This window comes from Papilio polytes, unplaced genomic scaffold (assembly GCF_000836215.1).
Source record: "Papilio polytes unplaced genomic scaffold, Ppol_1.0 DF823288.1, whole genome shotgun sequence".
NCBI lineage: Eukaryota > Metazoa > Arthropoda > Insecta > Lepidoptera > Papilionidae > Papilio > Papilio polytes.
Genome location: NW_013525916.1, coordinates 1,878,732 through 1,905,050, shown reverse-complemented (window position 1 = coordinate 1,905,050; position 26,319 = coordinate 1,878,732). Strand labels below are relative to the sequence as shown.

Genomic DNA, 26,319 nt, shown 5'->3' with positions numbered 1-26,319 from the left:
TACTAATATCATAAATGCAAAAGTTTAGATGGATGGATGGATAAATGGATGGATGAATAGATGGATGTTTGTTAGAGTTTGTAGCCTAAACGGCTGAATGGATCTTGATGAAATTTGGCATAGACGTAGAGGATAGTTTGGAAGAACGCATAGGCTACTTACTTTCGTTTTTTTTTTTAATTCCACGCGGATGGAGTCGCGGGCGAAAGCTAGTCTATTCATAAAACTTAGTTATAGAATAGAAACTATTTAATCAAGTTCACCCTTGATTTCATTACCGAACTAAAATTTAATATGAAACATTTAACACACTGTTACAAGTAATTGGTCGTATTAACGAGCAACCTTCAGATATATTACGGTTTTAGGATATTACTGTACTCGTGTAAACTTTGAGTTTATTACTATTCAAAACCGAACCAAAGCTTTGTTATTTCATTATAATTGAAATGATTCGAGAAAATGGATTGAATGAATGAAATCCTATGGTGCACTATTTACCGTTTGTTGAGGGTTGAGGAGGTGTTAAAAGGTGACTGTATAATTCGCTGACTTTGAATCTCCTTTTTGGCAGCACCTTGGGCAACCGCCTAACCTAACATCGACACTGCTTACTAAGAATCCCTAAATTATAGAATTCGTCCTGAAAAAAATGATAACTAAACAAGCCCTGTTTAGTTAGTTAGTTTAGTTTACTTTTACTTAATTATGGCGTAGAATAATATAACAAATCAATGTATTTTATTCTCATTATAATGTAAATAAAATGTAGAGACTTTGTTAAAAAAGGTAAATGTCGAGCAAAATTAAAAGTTGAAATATTTTTCTATCGGAGCAGAAAATGAGTCACGCTCATGAAAGACGCCTGAAGCGATAATAAATGCGAGAAATGTTTTCTATATCTCGCCTTTTCGAGTAAATCCGTCATATGAACGACTTCACGGATAAACATATTTTTATTTACTTTAATAAATATCATCATGGAGGTATATAGTTTTACCTACATTATATTAAAATCTAAATCAGACTAGTTATATTATAAACTGACAGCAAACTGTTTTTAACACACGTCGAATTATACTTTTTATTTAAAAAATAAGGAAATTTAGAAAATTCAGATATATTTTTATCGTAAATCTAAAATGGGATATTGAGTTTTTAATAAAAACTTAAGCCAAAGCAAGCTAAAGCTGGCCTTTGAGCTAAGTTACTTTTAAACAACACACTTCGCAAGCGCTGAAACTTTTGGTGGCTTCTTGGAGCTTGAAGCGAAAGATTCTATAAATATTTTTCTATCTGTTTTTGAACGATTTTTATAACATATTTATCATTTTTTAGATACAGCATAATTTTCATATTACATTAACAATTACAAACGACGCCAACTATCATTACCGTAAAAGAATTAATCTTAAGATAAAATTACTTAAGATGTATCCAAGCCATGCTTATTCGCTGCTAAGTTGTTTACATACTAAAGATAAGATCTTTTTATAATCTAGATAAGTTTTTGCAAACAATTATGAACACAACTTCATATAATATTATTTAGTCCTCACAATTTTGAAGACAAATTTGAACAAGTTAGCAGTAAAGTTAAAGTACACTTAAGTCAATTATGAAACGAACGATTGAATCAATTTAACAGTAAGTTATCGGACGATGTGAATTTAATTTATACGTACAAGTACTAAGAATCACACAGCTTTGGTTATTAACAAAACGTCTAGGTGAGTACAAAACTTTATTCGAATCTATATAAAAATAAATGTAAAAGTTTTGTCTTTCCTTTTTTTAAATAGCCGTCATTGTACAGTTTTCGTTTCTTTGTTAACTTAAATTAAAATGAGCTACCTAAATAAACATACGTCGAGTTAAGCGTCTTTCCAAGCACAAAATGTTCCAAGATGTTGCGACAATTTCGTCAATGTTCTTAAACCGGATTATGAGCTCGTATTTTAGCTATAACAGCTGGCCTAACAGCGGACTGCAGTAATTCTAGACATTTATATAGTTTCTGAACAGCTGTGGCTCACTGTGTGGTCGCTCGTCTCAAGTTTCATAATACTCTAGTAATTTGAGGTCATTCCGCATTATTAACATCGGATAAAATTTATACATTTAAAGCCACTATTAGCTACTCATGTGGCGGACAACTATACCTAAGATTGACAATCATTTCACCTTTTTAATCTCTTTTTCCGAAGGATACAAGCCCTTTATGAACAAGAAACATTTTTTTATACTTTAGAAGCATTGAAGCTTATAATATGACTAATTGAGCCGTTTCTTAAGGTGTAATATTTGATACTTACTTTTTCTTTCGAAACTTAACGATTAGATGTGAGACAAGTGTATCAACACTTTAATTGACAGTTAAAGGTAAGTAACAAAAACGTTTGAAACAAAATTTTCCTACAGCAAAACTCAACGCTGCCTTAAAATACATTACGGCGCCGTCGCGTCGTGCCGACGCATTTGCCTTTCAAAGTTACATTATTCGACACCCGGCAGTTTTACTCCAGTCTGCCTTTGTCAAACTTTACTCTATACATTCCTTTCTTCACAACTACACTGCAAAGTTTTATATTTCACTAGGCAAAGAAAACTAATATACAATTCATACTTCAATATAAGTTTACATAAGCCCTATAAGAGAATTAACTTTTTTGTACTTCAGCTGACCTTCATCAGACCTTTATTCATATTTGTACTTATGGCGACTAACGTCCAGTTTGTTTTATTCCAGTCCAGCGATCCAATTACGTGCTGGATAACAACTGGTAATGTATTAATTAGAAATTACAATATGTTCCTGCTTTAGTCCGTGCTGGTATATTAAACTATAGACATTATCTGACGCCATACATTAAAGGTTAGAGTGCGTTTAACATCACATTTGATGTATCAAATAAAATGATTCGAGATCTTTTATGCATTAATAAAACAAAGTTAAAACTGAACATTTAAAATTCGATTTCAAATATTTTTACAAAATAGTTAAGTCTGGAATACATCTTCATTTTTAACTGAACACTTGAATTATATAAATCTGTTGTGTGTACCGGCTTTATAATTTAAAGTTTATTCTAAATGTCTTATATTAAATAAGATACTTCATAATTGCTTCTAACAGCAGACGTAACAACATGTAGTCGGAAACTTTGATCTTGTTAGTAAAGTTAAAACAACGTAGTAATGGTTTGTTACCTGATCATTATCATTATCAAGATATCCAAAGTAAAGTAGCGTAACTAAACGACGCGGTAGAGCGCTTGGAAATTATTTAGGTAGATAACTTTGTTATTAACTTAATGTAAAGCAAGTATAGGCTTGTTTAGCTTCTCTACATAGAGTAAATTTTGGAAAGCAGTAATTTTCTTACACTACTTGTAAAAAACGTCCCAATCTACCTTAAGCTTTTTTACAAAAGCTCACTTCAGCTGAAACAAGCATTCATAGTTTAGCTTTCAGTTTATATAAAAACCAACAATTTCAATATTCAAAAGATAACGCATATAGATAAGCGCGTGAAAGTAGATTTTCACAGAAGCTTTTAAAAAGATTAACAGTGCCAGCATTTGCCTTACTAAGTCACATTTTTTTTCGAAACCCTGACGTTAACTGAACCGCTGCTTTATTTCTTTTTCACACTTTGTGTAGGTTGTCTTTATACTAATCTGCTTAAAATTAAAACAATTATTACTCTATGATAGTATAGCTTTTAATTGTGAAAGAATTTGTAAAACAGATTTGCCTTTCTTACTCAGAGATATTTTGGGAATATCACTTTTTTTTTTTGTATTTCCGAATTTTTTGTTTAGACACTTACGTAGATGTATTTCTATTCACAAATGGGGAAAGGGATTGGCTCCTGCATCCTGCAGCACAGGGGAACCTAGTATAGGAGCCAAGGCTCTCATAAAACGTATATTTTCAAAAGTGAATTAATATACCCTTTATTATTATTATTGTTGTGTAGTGTATGATAGAATATTATACTGATGGAATGATGGAAACTTTTCTTTGACTCTTGATACTGCCTTGATAAAAATGACAAGTTTGATGCCACTACTGACTGCCTGAACTGTCGTAACGTAACGTGTAAAATACTAAAAATAATAATTAAAACTGCTTTTACATTTATAAAAGAATATTAAATTTGTAACAAATGAAATACTTCACAATTACAAGTTCGCCTCCATTCAAAGTTAGTTTATTAGCTTCGGTATTACTTTCTTCAAAAGTAAAAATATTTGTTTCATTGCTTTGTTTGTCTACGAAGAAATAAGTTATGTTTTGTATTTTTGATTATCATCCAGAATCTGGCTTGAGTTCATTTACATTGGAAAATATCTTATTTTGTCTAGACTGAGAAAGTACGAATACGAAATTTATTCGGTAAAAAATATAACAAACAATATTTAGACACCAGTTCAGTGGTAGGATTTGAAGCTACAACCTAGTAACCTGATGTCCATACATTGTATAAAGATTCCACTAATAGACTTTTCAGCCGAGATTAAGGAAATTTTCTACCAAGGTTCGTGCCACAAAAAACTGTACAACTAAGAAGTATGCTTGTATTGATATACTTGCAGAACTTGATAAAGCAGGTCGTTAACACAATACAGTACGATAAGGCTGCATGTACACAAAACGCTTTCAAGTGGCAAGCGAAGACGTGGCTATAGAAAGCGGAGGCGGTAGTGATCGATGAGAACACTTTGCACGATATTTGTACGTTCACCGCTGCATTAACACTTTAAAATATACCACCCTTTTTACACTTACGTTTACAAAATAAAATGAACACTTACGACGGTATATTAAAGAAGAAAATTCGGTATTAATTCTTCCATGGATTCCCTTTTACCTTTCTTTTTCTGACCGGTCGATCCCGATGGAATTAACACAAACAACATATTCATACAGACATTCTTACATACCCAAAAAAGGCACCTCTAAGGCAGTCTGTAACAAAAATTTCTATTAAATTGATCGTCTCGTCTACATATTTACCTTACCTAGTGTTATAAGAAACTTAATCGGATTTTTTTTAAATTTCTTGCATCCATATAATAAATTTATTTTAAGTTACGACTTCGTACTAACTAGTCTAAAATATAAAAAAACTGTCTATTTGACTTTTAGTCAAATTAAATTTTTAACTTTATAATTCAGACGCGACTGTGTTTTTTAGAATCCCGTTTCATTAGTGAATAAGATTTCGGAAACCCAATTAATTTGTTTTATTGCTTAATTCCATTAACTGTTGGGCTAATTCATTACCAATGAAATAAATTGGAGGCTTACGGCCTACGGAACTCGCCTTGATGATAACGATAAAAGCAAAATGTAAGTAACTATAGGTTTCTATACTTTTTCTTGCTTTTAAATCTAAATGAAGCACTAACATTAAAAAAGTTTTAAAAAACATCAAAGAACTAGCTGTTCCCGTGCGACTTCATCCGCATAGAATTAAAAAAAAACATTTTATTGTTCACATTAAATTATCAATTGCAAATGACAAAATGACATGACATCAAATCATGGCAACCTTGCTTCCTTGATGTTGGCAACAACTTATGGTCTCTTTCCCACATTAGGGTTTTTATCCAAAAGATTTACCTCTAAGTTTAACGGTGTGAAAATATATAGCCTAAAGTATGACGTAAGTGTAGGGCTGTTTATTAAAAAAAGAGTTATTCAGAAATATGCTGCAATTACTGACATCTTAGGCAACAAAGAAGTGTGTGTTTACGCTGTATTATATTAAGTACAGATAACAATTGCACATCGTTATACCTAATGCTAATAAAAACTTTTTATTCCCAATCTATTTTACCAAACTCTATCGTCTCTAATAATGGACTTCTAAAAACTAATATACTTTTAGATTCTAAGCAATGGTCTCAAAAGATTTCCGCAACTTAACTAAGTTAAGAGATTAGCCTTTTAAGAATTCACTGACTTTCTTTGAATTAACTTCAAAGACTGGAACTACAAAGTTCGGTAAGAAATTAAGTTACGCTTAATTTTCTTTTAAAGCGAGAATCTTGGTCTTTCGACTTTAGTGAATCTTTTAATAAGTACATGTTTTCTACGAAGGTATGTAATTTTTCGTAATCTTTTAAATATAACTTTAGCTAATAATTCAAAATAGTATTTCAGGATTACCACTTAAAAGAAAAATAAGATAGAGTTTTTTTTTTTCTAAATAAAGTTTTAAATTCTTTATCGTGTAAACTTTTATTTTTACAAAATGAATACAAGGTTTACTGTTAATTATTTGGGTAACCCTCTTCCATTACAAAACGTTTAAATCGTTTACATCTCATAAGAGTTACGGCAGCGTCCTGGACTCGCCGGGATTCGGGTCCTGATGAAGCCGATAACACTAGTTGTATTTTTAAATTTACTCTTAAGTATAATTTTACTGCAGTGATAAAAATAATTTTATTAAAGAGTCGACTCAGCAATGTTGTGAATTAAATTATTTATTATTTTGGTTTAACATACTTTCAGGATTTAAGTATAATAAAATATACTCTGGGAGAATTTAAAATGCTTGATAACTTCAGTATTTTGTACTTACTCAATTTAATTTCATGTTTTGTGGATAGTTTTATGATAACGCTACTCAGACGTGATTTTAGTAATGGAGAATGCCGTAAAATAAAGAAAAATATACTAAATCTATATTATTATTACAAAGAGGAAAACTTTGTTTGTTTGATTGTAGTGGATAGGCTCAACAACTACTGGGCCGATTTTAAAAATTCTTATACCAAAAGATAGTTTACCTTTCTTTCTAGAAAAGTAAACTATCTTTCTAGAAAGGTAAACTACCTGTGAGTGACATAGGCTATATATTTTCATTACTTTATTATTTTTAAATTTCACGCGGACGGAGTCGCTGGCAAAAGCTAGTCGTATATAAAAGCCACAAATAATTAACTTTGTCATCATTAGTAATCTTCAAAGTCATTATTTAAAATATTTACGACTAAATTATCAAAGTTAGTTTCATTTAAAACTTGAGAAAAGCCACGATTTATGTGGCGATAACATTAAACGTAAGGATGATATTATAAAGGGACGCTTGAAAATGCTTACGTTCAAAATGCAAATCGCCGCCCTAACAAAAGTATAAAATTTCACTCACGGGTAATATTCACATAACATAACTGAAGATTTTTAATAACAATTAAATCTGATATTCATTGTTACCGAATATGACCTTTTTACATAAATACGTTTATTCATTACTAGCTTTCGGCCTCGACTCCACCCGCATGGAATTAAATAAAACAAAAGTGAGTAGTCTATGTGTTCTTCTAGACCATCCTCTACATCTATACCAAATTTCATCAAAATCCGTTCAGCCGCTTAGGCTCGAAACTCAAACAAACACCCATCCATCCATATAAACTTTCGCATTTATAACATTAGTATGAAGTATGATTCACTTTTCTAACTATGTATGTTTGATTAAATTATTTAAACTTTCGTGAGACATTATTATAACTATTTTACGTCTACCCACGTCTATTTTTTCCGTGGCGGTACCAAACAGTGTCGGACCCTACGAAGGTCCATGTTCAGGGCAAGTGTTACTAGGATTGTTTCGCGGTCGCATCGCGCCTTGCACTGCAAGTATTAGCCGTAAATTTTTTTTACAAAGAAGTAACGTTTTTGAAATCATAAGATAGTAAACGAGCAAACGACCACCTGAATTCGCAAAAACAGCTAAACTGCCGCTGCTCATAGACATAAGACATCCCTAAATGCAGATGTGTTTATATTGTTATAGTTTATACATAGCTGTATTCCCTTTAATAAGTGTCCGCCGTCAAGTCAAATTCCCCTTCTTATTTTTACGAAAGGTGAAATAATAACTGATTAAATACTTATAAAATAAAATAAACAAATGTCAGCTTTGTGTATTTACTGGAAAACTAAATAATAAAACAAATGAAACGTGCCTAAAACGTGGAGTTCCATCCTAATTAATCCCAGGAAAGCGGATAAAGTCAAAAGCACAACAGCCAAAGTCAAATCGAAACTACAAAATGCTGAAGCTAAGTCTTCTACAAACCGACAGCCTGATACAAACTTGAGCAAAACTTTAAAACTAAGGCGAAAACACATTTACGTTTTAAAAAAGTCCATTATTTTAGTTCTACTATGCAAATTAATGCGACTATTTGGATTACTTCAATAAAGTCCTTTGTTAATTTACTTTTTAGCAAAGGTTTTTATTGCAATAATGATTGGTTAGCCCTTTAAATGTTATCCTTGTAGAATTTAAACTTTGTAGAGTTCATTAAATTGCTGAATAAAAAAAAGAATAAAAACCTAATTAATTTCTAAATTCTTCACAATTAACAGTTTTAATTAAGTAAATAGAGGGTCTAATCAAAAGTTATTGTAAATGGAATATGATTCTGAAAAACTTAAAAGCTTACGAGCAAGTAAGTTCGTTATGGAATTGAGGAACTTTAAAAAATATAAAAACGGTCCAAGTTTGTGCGCCTAATTAAATTTCTCCCCGACTCAAGCGTGCAAACTTTTAATAAAGGACGTTTCCATTATTGCAAAATGTGTAAATTGCATCTGTATATTTAAAAATAAAAAACCATTATATTTAAGCCAATATATTTATTCCCTATGTTTCAATACCAATTGGAACCCTTCGAGTCGATGTACAAAATTATACTTTATAACGACAACATAAGGATCCCACGATCTTCCGTAACCTTAATTATATCGTAGTTCTTACGGAAGCCTACATTGTTTGTTTTCTATTATTTTGGTTCAATGCTAGATAATAATGTAGAGTAATGATTTTCAAAATAGTTCAAGTCCGCGGAGAAGATTGCGGAAAATAAAGTTATAAGGGGTTACAAGTTAAGAGAAAGTAACCCCTGCTGTTCACCGAAACCAGTATAGTTATAAGGGAAAAAATGTTTGTATTATTGTGTTAGCAAAGCTAATATATCTAAGACGATCGCTTATATTAAATAGTGCAGACGGTAAAATATCATTTTTTTTTTGTAATACAGAATATGGGGCAAACCTTCTACGTCCCCGACTCTACGCTACACAAAGCACTCATTCCAAATATTACGGACTTACACAAAGCCGCTAAAACTCGGAAAGGCCAAGGCTTAACACACGTACTGCCACAAAAAACTACAGATTCCTAAATTTTTTTTATTTATTTGAGGTCAGATTATATTTATATTACCTATATTAATTTTAAATTTTCGTATCGTTATTAAAAAAATTAGACTATGCCTCAAATAATGTTCAGGAAATGAAATGAAGTGTGATGAATAATGAAATATGAAAAAGGAACCTACGTAACGAAAGGCTCTACAGAAATTCATGAAAAAAGAAATCCAACGCAGATAGACGAGTGAAAATTTAATGTGAAGTCCTCAAGAAATTAATTTACACGCTTCCCTCTTTTACAAAGTGAATTTTGTTTTGTGTAAATTTAGAATGAGCTAAAGAAGTGGCTCTTATTTCCTCTTCAGGACGTTAATACTCGCTCCCAGGAATTCTCGGAGCGGACGTTCACAGCTTTTGAATTAAATCAAAATTTCTCAAGAAATATTAACTCTGTGTAGACGTTGCGCATTTTACGTTAACAGGAAATGAATTATCTAAAACATTTCTTAACATATAAGTTTATTTTAACTAGTTTTTCTTTGATTTCCTTTTTATAATAATAAAAATGTAACCTGCAAATGCAGATGTCTGGGGCCAGTAGTGGCTTCGCTATTTTGGCGAATACCGATGGCCATTTACTAATTAGTTACTTTATAAAAAAAGTTTACATTATAAAAAAAGCTAGGTTAATCTGCTGAAGTTAAAATAACCATGTCTATTTTGAAGTCAATTGTCTGGTTACTCTGTAATAGATATTAAACTAGAGTAATAACCTAAAATAGAATACAATATAAAATACTACTAATAAATATCTACTTACAAGATAATATTATAATTCTCTTGTCAAATACAAACTATTGCTTTCGACAGCAAGAAAAGTCCCGTTTGTTTAGTAAAATCTCGCAAACTTTGGTTTGTTAGTTGTTTGATTTTCAGCAAACTGCCCAAACTGTTTTCGCTGAATTAATTATTTTGATTCATGACTGTTTCCTGTAGTTTGGTTTTAAATGTAGAACTACAATTTTCTAAATAGAAAGTTTATACAATAATACTGAATTATCTAGATAATATTAACATTAAAAAAACTGTTAAAATAAATGCAGACTATAAAATTACGTAATAATTCAGTTAAATAAATTGCAATTTAAAAAAAACAATATTGTAGAGCCATCAAACATTCACTAATCTTTCGGCCATTGTCGATCCGAATTCGACACAAAACTCCGATATTGTATTATTTTTACTAGCGCAAATCCATAACATTGATTTGTTCTAATAATCCTATCGTCCAGTTTAATCTTTAAATCCTTGGGATTGACACGTTCGTATATTAATATCGATGGAGTATTCAAATGTACATCTTTCTCATGTTTGCATAAACTGGTGTATGTATGCTGCATTTAGTATGTATGTACTTTATATTTAATTGAATAAATACTTGCACTATTTCATAGTTAATATTTTTGTCGATGATGATAAAATTTAGTAAAATATTAATCTTGGAAGTAGATAAAAACCGTTATTAAGAAGTAACACATCTTTATATTGTTCCGTCTTGTTTACTATTTTGCATATGAGAAATACTCGTAAATATGTCGTTCTTGATTTAAAAAAGCGCCACTATATTTCAACACTACATTTCACATTTCCAATGTAAAACAACGCCATCTATTACCAGAAGCTATAACTAAGAATTCATTGCGTTTTATACAACCGCAGACTAAAGAGTGCTTTTTGTTTGGATGCCAACGGCATTGATTTAACTTGCATCTCTGCGGTTGGCTCATTTTAAATATCCTGTTGTTTAAACCAATGAAAACACTGCAATTTGCTTTCTGTGCCACGTAATCGAAAACAGACTGTTCAACGAAAACAAATTCTTGCGAATCAATCTGTCATTCAGATGACTGTACGAGTAGTGTATCCGCCTTGAAAAATTGTTTTTAGTATCGATAAAGTAAGTAAAGACAAAGCTTTTATGTATTTCTCTTTAGTAACATAGTTTTACTTTACAATTATGCAATAGTCTAATTCCCTTATAAGATTTTCATTCAGGGCACTGCTCCCTAAATTGACGTCATTAATTTCCATCACAAAACAAGAATTTCTACCTTAGTTATTTTGTTTCTTTCACAAACAGGACGTAATTTTTATTGCGTGCTTCTAAAAAATGTTATTACACTTCTCGTTACATTAGATGTCATCTTTGTAGTATAAAAACCGTCTGACTTGTTCAAAACTGTCGTTTTCTAGCACAAAGACTGTTTCGTGATAACCAATACTATTAGCCCACTTTTCAGAGTGCTAGGAAGCTGTGAAACAATAATGGTCGTTTCACATTCGTCAATTACCGTATGCTTAATTGGTCTATTACGAAAATGTGTCAGCTCCTTGTAATGTTGAACGCCCTAAATAAATTAACATGGTGCTGTATTATATATATTTCTTCTCTTTTACACTATCGACATAGTTATTTGCTAAACCTATGTGCATATTCCTTTTGATAACAATGATAAGATAACACTATATCTCTTACCTTAATACATAGAAGTTGTAAACTAAATAATATTAATAATAATGTTCTCAATTTGTTGTAGGTAAAAGGGTCTCAATATGACAACCCAAGTTCAAGCACTATATGACTTCTCGGGTGAGCCTGGCACTACAGAAATGTCAATAACATGTGGTGAAATATTAACACTTTTAAATACTGAAATTGGTGAAGGATGGTGGGAGGGCCGCAATACGAAAGGTGAAACAGGACTATTTCCTGCAGCATATGTGAGAAAACTTACCCCAGATGAGTCGGCTCCCACTAAGATGGCTCCAGCAGCACCACGGTACGATCAAGCTGCTGATGATTGGGGTGATCAGCAGTATAGTGCTGGAGATAACAACTATCAACGTACAACATCAAATGATGATGGTTGGGATGATGATTGGGATGATGACACATATTCGGAAATTGGGCCCGGTGGACAACAACAAAAGCCCAGTGGACATCAACAGCAACCTTTGACACCACTTCCAGGAATGCCAATAAATGACTACAATCATCGCATAGATGATACTGCATCCAATTTTGGATCTTCTGTAGGTACAGTGAGAAAAAATAAATTTGCACCATCTTCTAAAGTAAGTGGTGAAAGTTACTTGTTAGGTACATTAAATGTGGAAGTGCCAGATAGTGACAAAGTTCACATCGTCCAAGATGAAGATGGATACATTTGGTCACCAATCCCGCAACCCTACTCCGTTACTGTTGCATCGCCAAAGAAAGAATCCAAGTTCAAAGGGATCAAAAGTTTTATTGCATACCAGTTGACACCTTCATTCAATAATATTCAAGTGTCCCGGAGATACAAGCATTTTGATTGGCTGCATGAAAGATTACAAGAAAAATTTTCATTGGTTCCTATACCACCTTTGCCCGACAAACAGATATCTGGCCGCTATGATGAACAGTTGATTGAACGGAGACGGGTACAACTTCAAGAATTTGTCGACTGGATGTGTAAGCATCCAGTTCTTTCTAAAAGTGAAGTTTGGCAACACTTTCTCACTTGTACAGATGAAAAAAGATGGAAAGCTGGCAAACGGCAAGCCGAAAAGGACAACCTGTTAGGCCTTAACTACTGTATATCTTTAACTGTACCTGAAAAAGCTTTATTGCAATCACAAGTGGACCACATCACAGAACAATGTCACACATTTATAAACAGTATGGATACTTCAGTTAAATCTGTTTCTAACATGTGTGTTGCACAAACAAAAAGGTTCCAAGGACCTTATAAAAGTGATTGTCAGAAAATAGGAGAAGCAATTTATAACCTAGGAAATGCACTGAGTTTAGACGAGGGCACAATTGTGTCAACTTCCAAACTCACTTCTGCGATAAAAATGACTGGCGGCGCTTATATTGAGATTGGTAGAATGTACGAAGATCAGCCTAAATACGATTTTGAACCACTCGGTGATAAATTTCATTTATACAAAGGTATTGTTGGTGGCTTTCCAGAAGTGTTAGCGAATCACAAAGGAGCTATGCAGAAGAAAAGAGAATGTGAAAGGTTAACTGCTGAACATAAAATGGAAATAGCACAACTGAACGAAGTTATAAGAAGGTCTGATGTTATCTCGTACGCCGTGCTTGCCGAAATAAATCACTTCAAATCCGAGAGAACCATAGACTTGAAAGCGACAATGCAAAAGTTTTTGAAACAGCAAATTCACTTTTATAAACGAGTGGTTGATAAACTTGAAAATACACTGCAACAATATGAGGATTAATTTAATGCTTGATATACACATATTTTCTCAAGTAAGGGAATTGATGAACTTTTTTTAGAGATTGTTGTCTTACAAATGCCATTGTAAAGTTTGATGTGTATAAATTTTTGTATAACAGTTTATTAGCAATGCAGATGTGATCCAAAGGATTATGAAAATGTTAAGAAGAATTTATATTGTGATGAAATAAGGACTGAATGTTAATCATGGTACACAATATTGTTTATTTTAAGCTATTCTAAATGTACTGTATATATTTTTACAATCTTGCATCTTGTGATTATATTTTTTTCTACAATATACATATTTTGTTTTTAAATTTTACTAATTTACATGAATTATTTTTCTTGACTTTACCTATGTAGGATGTTAGAATAAATGTTGTAACTGTATTATTCCATTTTTTATAAGTTCTAAATAGCCAATAAAATATGCAGATTGTTTGTACTTTTTTTTTATTGTTTTAATATAACTGTAAAAACCTTTTAACAAACCCTCCTATTATGTGTAAGTATTTTGGAATTCTTTTTTATTTTTGTTGTTTATTGTGTGGTGACAATTTTTATTTTTTTATTTTTTCAGGCAAAGAAGAATAGTAATGAAGGGATTCAGCCAATGCTAACATTTGGATCTACACACGGTTCGAATAAACGATTCTTTTTTTGATAATGGCCGAAGAGAAAAAGAAGAAAGACTCCAGTGCATTGTTATCGAAAAAGAAAAAAGTGAAGCCACGAAAATCCCGCGACGCAGACTGCTTGAGTGTCAATTTCCTGAAGTGTGTTCTACATATTTTTAACGTCATATTTATGGTGAGATATTTGTTATTATATGTTTATCTCAAAGCTCTGTAGACCTTAGTGTCTATGGGCGGTCATTTCTGTATTTTAGCGCAATCGGGTGACCACTTGCACCTTCTAGTTAAAAATGCATGTTCTAAAACATAACTTAAAGCTCTTTTTCGTAATAAATTATTTACTTAGATAAGTGTAAACAGATTCTGTTATCATTTAATGTAATATTTAATTTGGTCCAGTTTGCAGGTATAGGGGTATTAATAGTGGGTGCATGGACAGTGGCGTCGCGGCATAGGTTCGTGCCGTTACTGCCCACCCCGACCTACCCCGCTATCGCCTACCTGTTAGTGATCGCTGGGGGCATGGGCGTGCCCCTCTGTGCATTGGGATGCTGCGGTCTCAAAACTGAAAACAGAACAAGTTTACTATGTGTACGTTTTTTTTTTTATTTTTAACACTAGAAAGTTTATTAGAAGTCTTTGTATGTTTTATTGATTGAAAAGGGGATATTTTGTTGGAAGCATGTATGTATATAATTCCCTTTTCACTTCGGTCTACAACTATAGTTTAAAAGTAAAAATTAATAATGATTTGATTCTTGATTATAAAAGGTTCTAAAGTTGTTATTAACCATATACCAGATTTAAGTAAAGCAGTTATCTTGACTTAGATACGTTAGTCGCCGGGACTAAAATAAATGATTCAAGGTCGCACGTAAACACCTTACGCGGGTTATCGCTCAATTGTAAACTTGTATCATGTGAGTCATCGTTTTATCAAAGTATGCCAGTTGCTCGGTTTTTCGCCTTTTGTATTATATCTGTATTTAAATGTAAATTACATACGATGCCACACGTTAGAGGCAATTACGCTAATTTTGTTACGTGAGGTTTTAAATTTTGCAATATAACGTAAGAGGAAATAATGATACCCAGTACATATTTTTTCAATTTAACATAGACAAAATCAAAATTCTAGTAATGGGTTACCATAGTTTTTCTTTTTTTATTCAGGCACACATGTGTTAAAAGGGGAAGGGCACTCTTGAAACACATGGCAACCAAATTCATAGCCCAAATGTATGCGAATGAGCGTTACTACAAAACATTCTTTTTAGTTGGACTATTTAAACGAAAATGTTTATTATTCTGGCATTACTAATCTCACAATAAATAATTAGACAGAATATGGTCGACGACAATCGAATAGCGACATTCGGACGTAAGACCGCTGTATACCATTAAGCTGTTGGCACCTAAATACAATAATGGGTGTTTACCTTTGGACCGATTGGCCAACCGATCGACCGATCCTTTGGGAATTTTTATCCCACTGGTCTGATCGTGTCTATACTAATCAAATCTAATGGAAAAAAACATTTCCAATGCGTATATAAATAAATAAATAAATAAATAAATCCTTTATTATTTCACTTTAAAAATAAACACATTTCATGAGAGCCTTGGCTCCTGCACTAGGTTCCCCTGTGCTGCAGGAACCAATCCCTTTCCCCATTTGTGAAGAGCAATACATATTCATAAGTGTCTAAACATAAAATACAAAGAAAAACATTAAATTTACTTATTATAGAAATGACGAATAACAAAAAAAAAACAAAGGAAAAGAAAATTACATACATTTTTTTTGTGCGATAGCGTTGTTGAGTGTTTTGTGCCTGTGTGTAGGTGTGTGTGTGAGTGTGTTTTTGTGTATGTGTGTGTGGGAGAATATGTGTTTATATTAATCAGTATATCAATCGGTAATAAGTATATCAATCGGTGAACTGATCGGTCCAACGGAAAACACCCGTAACAGTTTTATTTTTATTAATTCCAGTACACATACTTCCTGCTGTTTACCTTCATACTGGAGTTAGGCGCAGGAGGGCTGGCGTATTACTACGAGGTTGCGGTTGAATTTGAACTGAAAGCAGAACTCAACAACACATTCATAGCTAACTACGCACTAGACGTAGTGGTTACGGACGCGGTCGACCTCATGCAATCAGAGGTAACTTGTACTGCTAACTTTTTACTCTGTGACATAAAAATTCTACACTAGTGTTTTAAAAATGGTATTTGTTTTTTTTATTATTTTGAATATAATGAATAAACTCCAAAGCAATAGAGTGATTGTAAAAATTCTTAGCTTAGTCTGAATAATCAATTTTACGGTAATACGTTAAATAACGGTCTGTAGTAACTAAGAAAAATAGAATTTTAAATTAGCGAATAGGTAAGGACATAGTAACATTCACAATGTTTTACTTTAGTAACTAACGATTTCCGAATTGTTTACACATCAGATAAAGAGCCCAATACGAAGAATACATTATCAAATAAAATTGATTATTATTAATCAATTTCCGTTTTGTTTATCGTGTTCAATAATTTTGATAAATGAATCGTCGTCTTTAGACGTTAAAAGTAGCTTATGGCTTTTTTTGAAGACCGTGCTAGTCAGTTAGGGTGTTTCCCGTTGGACCGATCAAACCAATGGAATGTTTTCTCCCAACGAGAAACACCCGTCATTTAGTTGACATGTTTGGTTATTGGTTATTGAACAGTTTAAATGCTGCGGCGCGTCGCGGTACTCGGACTGGCGACGCAGCGCGTGGCACGAGCACGACCCGCGCCTGCTCGTGCCCGACTCCTGCTGCAAGACGGTCACCTCGCGCTGCGGCATGCGCGACCATCCCTCCAACATATACCACAATGTGAGACCACTGACTTACAAATATCTTGCCCACTCAAGGTCAATTGTACACTACAAACAACGTTTAAGAAATATATAGACTAGGCATGATGAACATTTCTTCACCTAACTTTCTTAGAAAGGTACAATATAAATTGTCAAGTTTAGTCCCACTTCGTGTAAAATAAACTTTCGCTATAAAATAAACTAATCAGTGTCTTAAAAAAATGAACATTTAAATGTTATTTAATGACACTTATTGGAAATTAATTTAAATACAATTAACTATTGTCATCTGGCTTTGAGGATCTATTAAAAAATGCTTTGATAGTCAACTATGCCTACTCTATATTTTTTTAAATCTCTGCCTGCATTCTGTAAAAGTCTTCCTCCGCATTCACGCTCATAAAGCTAATGTTGTAAACAGCAATAATTTTAACCTCTACATTACTATCATCAATCATCTAAAGCGTCTGACGGACGATTACTTTTTTTGTCATATTTGTTTGATTAAAATATTCACCAAAGACAAAAACTAGTTGAGCCGGATACTGTCAAATATTTTTAGTAACAGCACTATAGGTATCAACTTGTGGGTAGTTCCTTATCTAAGTACAGTCGGGGAAACTGGCGGTGTTCCAACATAAAAGTTCCAATCGTTTAAACATTTTGATTTCTTTTTATTGTTACCCCTTCGGTTGAACCACTCACTGCTATCTAAATAATTATTAGTAGGAAGAGGCGGAATTTGTATCGTTACAATGAACAAGGTAATGACATAGAACACCGCGGATTTCCACGACTGTACATAAGTTTTTCGTATTTTAGATTGATGTATCTAACAGTTAAGGTTTTATCATTTAACAAGAAAAAATCTGCAAACACTGCAAACACACAAACTATTCTGTTAGGAAATTTACTGTTGTATTCATCAAACAAATACAAATTGAAATATCATAAAAATATTTTCAGGGTTGTGTGGCTCCATTTACGAGTCACATCCGGGAGCATCTAATAATCCTTGCAGCGGTGGGGGTCGGGATGTCCGTTATACCGATATTCGGTTTTCTATTCTCATGCATCCTCTACGTTAAAATAAAGCACGTGATAGACTGACACAGAAAGAAGCAGGCCAAGCCCGCTGCTAACAGGAAGGTGTTCGATAAATCTGCTAGCGCCGGAGACTTGACCAAGTACCAGAAGGCCGGCCCGCGCACTCTGAAGCCTCCAGAACGTTCTAGAACGAAGCACAGCAGGCGCGCGCCTTGTCCTCTACATCATAAGAAACCACCCATTTCGACTATCAGTGATAATGTTAGTATATAATATTTTTTTTTAATTACACGTTTTTGAATGAAACGGTCTTGTACTTTGGTTCGGCTTTTACATGTTAAATGTTAATACCAAAAATATTTGTTTTTTTTTCTGATTAAGCAATTGATTTAACTGTTTTTTGTTCTTGATACTAGATTGTTTTAGCTTCTTATTTACATATTTCATTCTTTTAATAAGATTTACTTTTTGTGTATAGAGGAATAGTCAAAGACCGAATTAATATCAGTCGTGTACTTAGTTATTTTGTAAATATTGTAATAACCCAGAGATAAGTGAAACGAATTAATTTATTACGATAAAAGTTCAAAGGGCTTATCTTGAACATACGTGAGTATGTTTCAAAATGCAATCTTTTTACGAATGTGCTTTCACCATTGTCACACAAATATTCCTGATAGGCCCTCTTAACATTGCTCATGTTTTCCTTGGTTTATTATATTTTCTAGCAATAGAAATATATTGAATTTGGAATAAATTAAACGTGTTCATGTGTTTTAAAATTAATTTGTTTACTTATCTCGAATTTGTTTTAATGGTGCTATACTGTAAGTGTATATTATCGCATTAGTTCTAATTAAATTTAATGAATTTTCATTTGTACAGAACTAAATTTAAGCAAGTTAAAAGTTACATAATAACTACGATTAATATATTAATATAAAATAAACTTGAATTAAGCTATCAGATTATTTTTAATTCACAACATAAAATTTATTTAACTATAAGAGTAAAACCAAAAATATCTTTTTAACGTTATTTTGTAATCAAAATAATTTTAAAACTATCAATCAAGAAAATGTAACAAAAAAGAATTGTTTATTTAACGAATAGCATAAAAGCTTGTACAAAAAAAAATGTCCTATTCTTGTTCTTTTTTGTAAGGAAAGGAAAGGAAGGATGCATCGATTTGACGGAGCAGGGGACGCATAGGGTTTGGATATGTCTTTGTGGGCGTCCCCTCCTCTTTCTATTTAACGCATCTATAAATGCGAATGTCTATGAGCAGCGGTCACTTCGCTAATTTAACGAATTCGTGTGGAATAAAAATGTACTTATAACTTTAATAACATAAATATATGTAAAATTAGAAATAAGTTAATGTCACCAAATATACGTGTTAAAAACCAAAGCTAAAATGTGCCTTACTAATTGATAAGAGTTTTCTTTGGATACACATTTCGTATGAAGTTAGCACGTTGGGTTCGCTGTACTTATTTTGTTTGTATTACAGGTTAAACAACCAAAATCTAATTGTAATAATCACCAGAATTCTATATTTTCCAATAATTTAGGGGTAATTGCCCCTAATCTTATGTATGTATTTTTTTTTTACTTTAATATGGGTCTGCAGCGTTAATTTTCATTATTAATTTAACCGCAATGATGATATCCAAAAAGTATCGAAAATGTCTCGCTCTTGTTTTCTTGTTTCGTTGAATTTTGACCTTTGGTGTTTTTTCTTCTTTATTTACTTTTAACATACCATAATTTTAATATCAAAATACAGAATGATTCTTTTGGCGTTTTTTATTTATTTTATTGTAATACATAATCGTTTTATATTTATTACTAGCCAAAACCGGTATTCATGAACTTTTACATTTCTCAACTTCTATGTTAAATGAATGAAATTAAAATCTTGTTTTTACAGCAAACCATGAAGTTTAACTATTGTGTATCTCATTCCAAAATAATCCTAATTAAAAAAGTCGTTTAAGAAATGCATATATTCATTTAAAATCGTTTTTGTGTTAATTCTGAGATACGTGAAATTGTAAAATATTCTAATATTCGCTTATTTTATTTGGTTTTAAACAATTGGTTTACTCAAAGTTGAGATTAAGTGTACCCTTTGCTTACTATAGTTTTAATTTAATACAAAGCATTACGGAGTATAAAATTCTGTTAATTCTTTTCAAAACGAAGGTTGTTTATCCTATTTTTAGGGGCACAATGACTCCTAGTTCATCTTATTGGTTTTAACCACAGACAACACTGTACTATGATAGTATTTATTTACAACTTAAAATTTGTAATTTATGTAATTTTCAATTATGTATTTTAAAATGTTTTGATGTTCTTTCACCTTAATATCTAATTTAAATATTATTCCATGATAAATTTAAATGTTCACATTGTAATACATTTGTTGTTATTCAATACAATTTTACAATATATGCCCTTGTTTTATTAACCATTTCTTATTATCACACGAATATTTAATTAAAACTAGCTTTCACGCGCGACCCCGTTCTTCCAAACTATACTTTACACCAATACGAATTTTCATCGTAATCCGTTCAGTCGTTTAGGCTACAAACTCTCAAACATCCATCCATCTAAACTTTTGCATTTATAATATTAGTACTGCTAGTATTACATATTTTAACAGCATTATTAAATAAAAAAGTCTTAAAAACGCCTTCTGATAACCAGTAATGTGTCTCACGGCGCGCCGGTTGCTACGAACCATACTTCATTATTCACAAACTTCGCACCTGCTTCTATTTAAATCCAACTGGTTCTATATAAAAGAATGTTAAGAACAAACTTGGTCTCAGTCCCTTGTCTGTATTCGATACGAGAACTTATTTAACAAAAGATATATTAAAAATGAGAACCCAGACTGTTATATTGTTGTTACTAATAGTGTGTTTTAAGTGCAAAGCTCTAGTACCGAACTTAGGTGGATTGCAACGAGTGCAATCTAAGACGAAGGATTTGGCAGGGACTGTGATCGTCGAATCGGCAAGACCATTGGACATACCTATCGAGACGAAAGACCAGGCGAACAGCGAAGCACTACAAGCACCGCCTAGTACCCAAATCCAGCCTGTCAATAATAATGTAAACGTCAATCTGGGAGACTTGAATTTAAATAGTTTTGGACGCTCGAACAACAACAACTATGGCAACTTCAGTCAAAATCTTTAACAAGGACCTTTATTCTGTATCCCCATGTATATACCATGTTGTTCACATTTACACATTGACGAAAAAAATATATAAACATGGACATTAAATAAATAAATGTAATTTTACTGTAAGAATACATCCTGCATTTATTATGTGATAAATATTAAATGTACTATAAATGTTGTTTTATTACGAACTTATAATAAGTGACGTTTCATATGATACAAATTAAAATGTATTTATAAACGCACATTACCACTGACAAATCCCTAAAAAAAGCACATCTTTATCCCCCTCGTTCTTTAAAAAAAAAACGAGACAGCGATACGTTTGTCTACTAGTACTCCATCAGTGGAACCCAACAGATAGTAGTTATGTTTAATTTAAATTAACGAATATTAAGTGCCTATTTATTTTATTTTGCGACAAAAACCTTGATAATTCGGTATTTAAATTACCTTCACAATTCGAGTTTGTGTCACCTAAGGCATTCCAAGTCACAATCAAAATGTGCATGAATTATAATCTATCTGTGAAAAAATCATATTTCTTCAACATGATGAAGGTATATGTTGTGCTTGTAACAAAATAAAAATGTTCATCTTACTAATATTATAAATGCGAAAGTTTGGATGAATGTTTGTTAGAGTTTGTCGCCTAAACGGATGAAGGAATCACGATTACATTTGGCAGAAATGTGGAACACAGTCTGGAAGAACATATAGGCTGTTTATTTTTTTTTAATTCCACACGTACGGAGTCGCGAGTGAAAGCTTGTTTCTCATAAATAAATGGACCTATCCAACGTCTGGCTGCATTTCGTCGTCTTAAATTTTAACTTTTCGTTATATTATGAATACATCCCTGTGTCTTCTGTTAAGTTCATGAAAGATATACGATAGATACATTGATCAATATTGCATAGGTAACTAATCTACCTACTAATGTACTTAAAATGTTTATTTCAATAAAAGATTATTTGGGTTACATATATTCTGGCTTTACTGAGGTATCGAAATTTGAGAGATATAGATACTAAACGCCCTGCTTAAAAATATATTTTTAATCATCGTTCTTGTACAGCTGTCAACTGTTAAAAAATATAAAAAACATATAAAACTACAAAAATTATAATGTCTCACAAGTCGTATATTTAAAACAATAATGGTTGTAAATTACAAAACCACGGCAAATGTTTAAAATAAAAAAATATCGAAACTTGCCAGTCTTGCATTAATCACTTTAGGTTTCTGTTTTATTTTGCCATAAATACCAGTTGTAGAATAATTATAGCTGAAGGTGGCAAACAGGTCTGATATATTTTAAAATCATCGTCTCTACTCATCCTTTTCTTATTTGAATGTCGTGGGATTGAAAAATACAGTGATACAGGTCTCTTCTGGCATTTTTTTATCAAGGTGGCAAACGAGCGAGCAGCCACATGAATTCACCAAAACCAGGAAAGTGAAGCGATCACTGCCCAAATACATCTGAAATTACAGATGCGTTGCCTACCCTTAACGGAAAAGGAGACGTTCATAAAGAGGATATTTCCCCTTCCTATGCGTATCCGCCACGGTCAAATCCACTCTCCTTTCCCAACCTTTTCGTATAAGAAAGTATTGAGCCCATTCGTGCCAAGATGTTAAAACTGGCTACCAGTTTTAAAATCGACAGTAATCGATTTTTTAGCTGATCTACGGCAGGTGTAAAGTGATACAGATACGAGTCCTGTAAAATATTTCACCCATTTTAAAGTACTGTTATTCGTCAGCATTTTTGCCCATTCCTATAAAAATTACCACACAAAACTATGCGTATAACGATAACATAGGCACTTATTGAGCTAGCGCGCTCTTTCCTTCGGCGGCGTCTTCACTTAGCTTAGGTGGAAACGTGATCAAGCGCTGGTTTATTTATGTTAAAAAAAACATACATATTCATTACAAATATGATCAAAGTGACTTCCTTTTCAGAATTATCTAAAAGTGTAAATAAATAATTTACTAAGGTTCCTAGTATCGTGCCTTGTTTTTAACACTATTGAAAAATCATTCTCTTTTTAAAAAAAAATATTTATTGATTGCACTCTGGGAACATGTTTTATATTGATTTATAGGATTCGAAGTTAAGACTTTCCTGTTTTAATACGTTGTTAAATTTTTAGCGAAGACTGGGAAATCCTAGGTGGAGAAACTGTGAATTTGCTAAAATAATGATAATTTTTTCCTCATGTAATAATAATTTTGATTTTATTGTTAAAAATGATATATCAGTGTTTGAAAAACATGATATCATTAGTTTGCTTAATTGTGTATAGATTTATTAACTAATATGTTACGGAAACAACGGAATAGTAATAAAAACAAATAAGTCGCGTACCAGTGACCGAATTTGTTCGCACAGGCACATTTAAAAGCTGTATCCTATCCTTTGCCGATACTCAATGTGTACACAATGTCCAATTACGACTTGCGACTGTAGTTTTTAGTATAAACCGAAATTTTTCTAGATAATAATACACACTAAACAACGATATTCATTCTATTAACATTTTAAATCAGAACGTAGTAAACATTTTATTTTTTTAGTTAGAAGATTTACTATTGTTTCCTTGTACCTGGCCGGCGAGGTCTTCAGGCTTCAACAGCACTAAGGTACCATTATTGAGGTTGACGTTGACATTTTGATTGACATTCCCATCTCCTTGAGCATCCACAGCTTTTTGACCAACTCCCCCTCTCGAAAACTCTCCTCTCTTAGTATTATTTTGCACATAATCCGATTGATTCTCATCTCTCCCGAAGATCGTACCGAAAAAAGCATCCGATGTGTTTTTTTAAAGCACGAGGTAAATCCGTCAGAAATGACAAATCGCCGCTGCTGTCCGCAAATATTGATAATAAACATACTAAAAATAATGCTTTTAACATTTTATAATCCTAGCTGCGTTACTTTGGAGCGACGTGTTGCGTATGAGTGCTAGTTACAGAGACTTGATGTAGTTATTTGTTAAGGGCCACATCAAGGTGGTAAGCGAGGCGAAAGCGAGACGATACACTGCGACGTTCAGCATATTATTACAATCAATAAACTCCACTAGTTACAGCTGCTATAACCACTGTTGTGAAAGCACTGTAACCTGTGAGACGTTATGCGATGTACATACAATATTTTTTATGGTAGTTTCTATTTAACATCGTATGAGCTTCGCTTCGCTTCGTTTTCATGTGTGCAATTACCTTAGAATCGGTTATCTCTAACACAGGATGTCCCAGAAAATTAATTACTCGTCCCATGTATTCCAAATTGAAACAAACTCTTTTTTAGTACAAATGCATTTATTTAAAATTTTAAGTTAGAGATATTTGCGCATAACAATGTTTTATTTTGTGTAACTTCAATGTACAGTTTTTTGTTAAATTCATGTTCATAGTTGTTGCTTTCTCTACGTCCGATGACGGCGATTTTCAGAGCCTTCCTTGTTGTTTGCATTAACATCATGGTTGTAGTTCCCATCGCCTCGTTTATCAGCAACTTTCTGAGAAACGTCTGTCATCTCTGTATATCCCGGTAAATTGTCATTACTTCTGAAGAATGTACCGAAGAGTTCAGCGGTCTTTTTGACAGCTTCGGGTATAATTGATAAAACGTCACAGTGGCTATCGGAAATAAACGATATAAATAAAATATTATTGATTTTCTTAACATTTTATAATCTTAATATGCTCAGTCGACAAGATTTGCTGGCGGTATGTGAGTTGACAATGACCGTTATTTGATTTACGATTTTTGTTTTTAAGGGCCACAATATACTAAAGATTAAGCGAATGCAAACAGTACAGACACCTGTATATTAAGGAAAACGGAGTGTGAAACTATTTAACTATTATTTATTTATTAATGAGGTAATAAAATGCTTAATTTATATGATTACGCTATTTAATAATCATCATAATTTAATCTTTATTTTAATTTACATATGTTTGTCATACGACTTAATATTTTGTAGTGTAATTTTATTCATTTTATGTTATTCATTTACTCATTGATAGCATATAAGCGCTAATAGCTTTTTGTTGAGAGTACGAACTGCCGATTACATGGTCGTGATTTCGAATCCGGAATTTTAACTAAATCTTCGATTATTCACGTTTTTCTGTACTGGATTGCTTATAACCAATTTGCTTTATTTTTAAAAATTGTAAGTCTCAAAAGACGTATGAATTCCCCCTCTTTTTCCTCCTCAACCGGTTACAGACGTAAATAGCATTAAGATTTGTTCAAGCGTCAGTTGTGATACAAGTTCTTATAAAGACATCTAGACACAAGTATTTAAAAAACGTATCAGTGAAATGATTAAACTCATATTATTTATTCTGGCTCTTTCTACATTACATTCAAGTAACGGAGACTTGTCAGTTATGACGTCATATCCCGTGAACAAAGAAAAAAATGCAAGTGAATACGTGTTTACCGAATTTTCTATTAAACAAGACGGGCAAAGTCAAGAGGGCACTCGAGTCTCTTTCAACCAACAAGTTATCAACGGAACGGGAGCGAGCACACAACTTGTGATTGAAAACAATAATGTTACGAAAGTCAAAACACAAATCCGACCTCAAATAGTTGTACAGAAAATTGCCGAACAACAGGGCGAAGGAAATTATAATCAAAATATTAATTTGCACGGTAACGTGGGACATGTTTATATTAAAAGTGTTGGACAATCTACGAGTGCAAAAAAACATAATTTAAACATAAACTTTAGCGGCTAGCGTTAAATAATAACCGTTCTGTATTTACAAATTATGTCTGTGTGTAAAGCTTTCCAATGATTCTTCAGTTACATGTTTGCGAGCTTTTAAATAAAGCATTTTATAGTGGCAAGTTTTTTTAATACATTTCATGTAGTATATATAGAGGTCGAATTCAATGGAAATGAGAAATTATATGTACACATTTTACTGGATAAAACGTAATTTATTGTCTATGGATTTATTTAAGAATGTTACAAATTTTAGTGTTTAAAATGATAATAAAAATATAGCTATTTTTAATATATTTACAATCTCAAAAAAGCAAAATTGTGCAACTAAGGCTCGTT

At 32.4% G+C, this 26,319-nt stretch overlaps 2 protein-coding genes across 4 annotated transcripts in view; both read left to right on the top strand.

The window, feature by feature from the left end:
- LOC106105013 (CD151 antigen-like) overlaps nucleotides 1-19,007 on the top strand; it is a 51,040-nt gene extending 32,033 nt beyond the window's left edge. For both annotated transcript variants that reach the window (XM_013285213.1, XM_013285214.1), the window contains 5 exons: nucleotides 14,053-14,282; nucleotides 14,507-14,698; nucleotides 16,104-16,277; nucleotides 16,834-16,983; nucleotides 17,934-19,007. In XM_013285213.1, the coding sequence (XP_013140667.1) occupies nucleotides 14,139-14,282; nucleotides 14,507-14,698; nucleotides 16,104-16,277; nucleotides 16,834-16,983; nucleotides 17,934-18,077 (804 nt within the window). In that variant the 5' untranslated portion in view covers nucleotides 14,053-14,138 and the 3' untranslated portion in view covers nucleotides 18,078-19,007. The remainder of the gene's footprint in view (nucleotides 1-14,052; nucleotides 14,283-14,506; nucleotides 14,699-16,103; nucleotides 16,278-16,833; nucleotides 16,984-17,933) is intronic.
- LOC106105012 (sorting nexin lst-4) lies at nucleotides 11,041-13,582 on the top strand. Of its 2 annotated transcripts, none has more exons than XM_013285210.1 (2): nucleotides 11,041-11,137; nucleotides 11,778-13,582. In XM_013285210.1, exon 2 carries the CDS (start codon nucleotides 11,794-11,796, stop codon nucleotides 13,468-13,470), a length of 1,677 nt encoding a protein of 558 aa, XP_013140664.1. In that variant the 5' UTR covers nucleotides 11,041-11,137; nucleotides 11,778-11,793; the 3' UTR covers nucleotides 13,471-13,582. The 2 variants fall into 2 exon arrangements, with proteins under 2 accessions (XP_013140664.1, XP_013140665.1); XM_013285211.1 differs by lacking the exon at nucleotides 11,041-11,137 and adding an exon at nucleotides 11,384-11,605.
- Nucleotides 19,008-26,319: the final 7,312 nt, after the last annotated feature.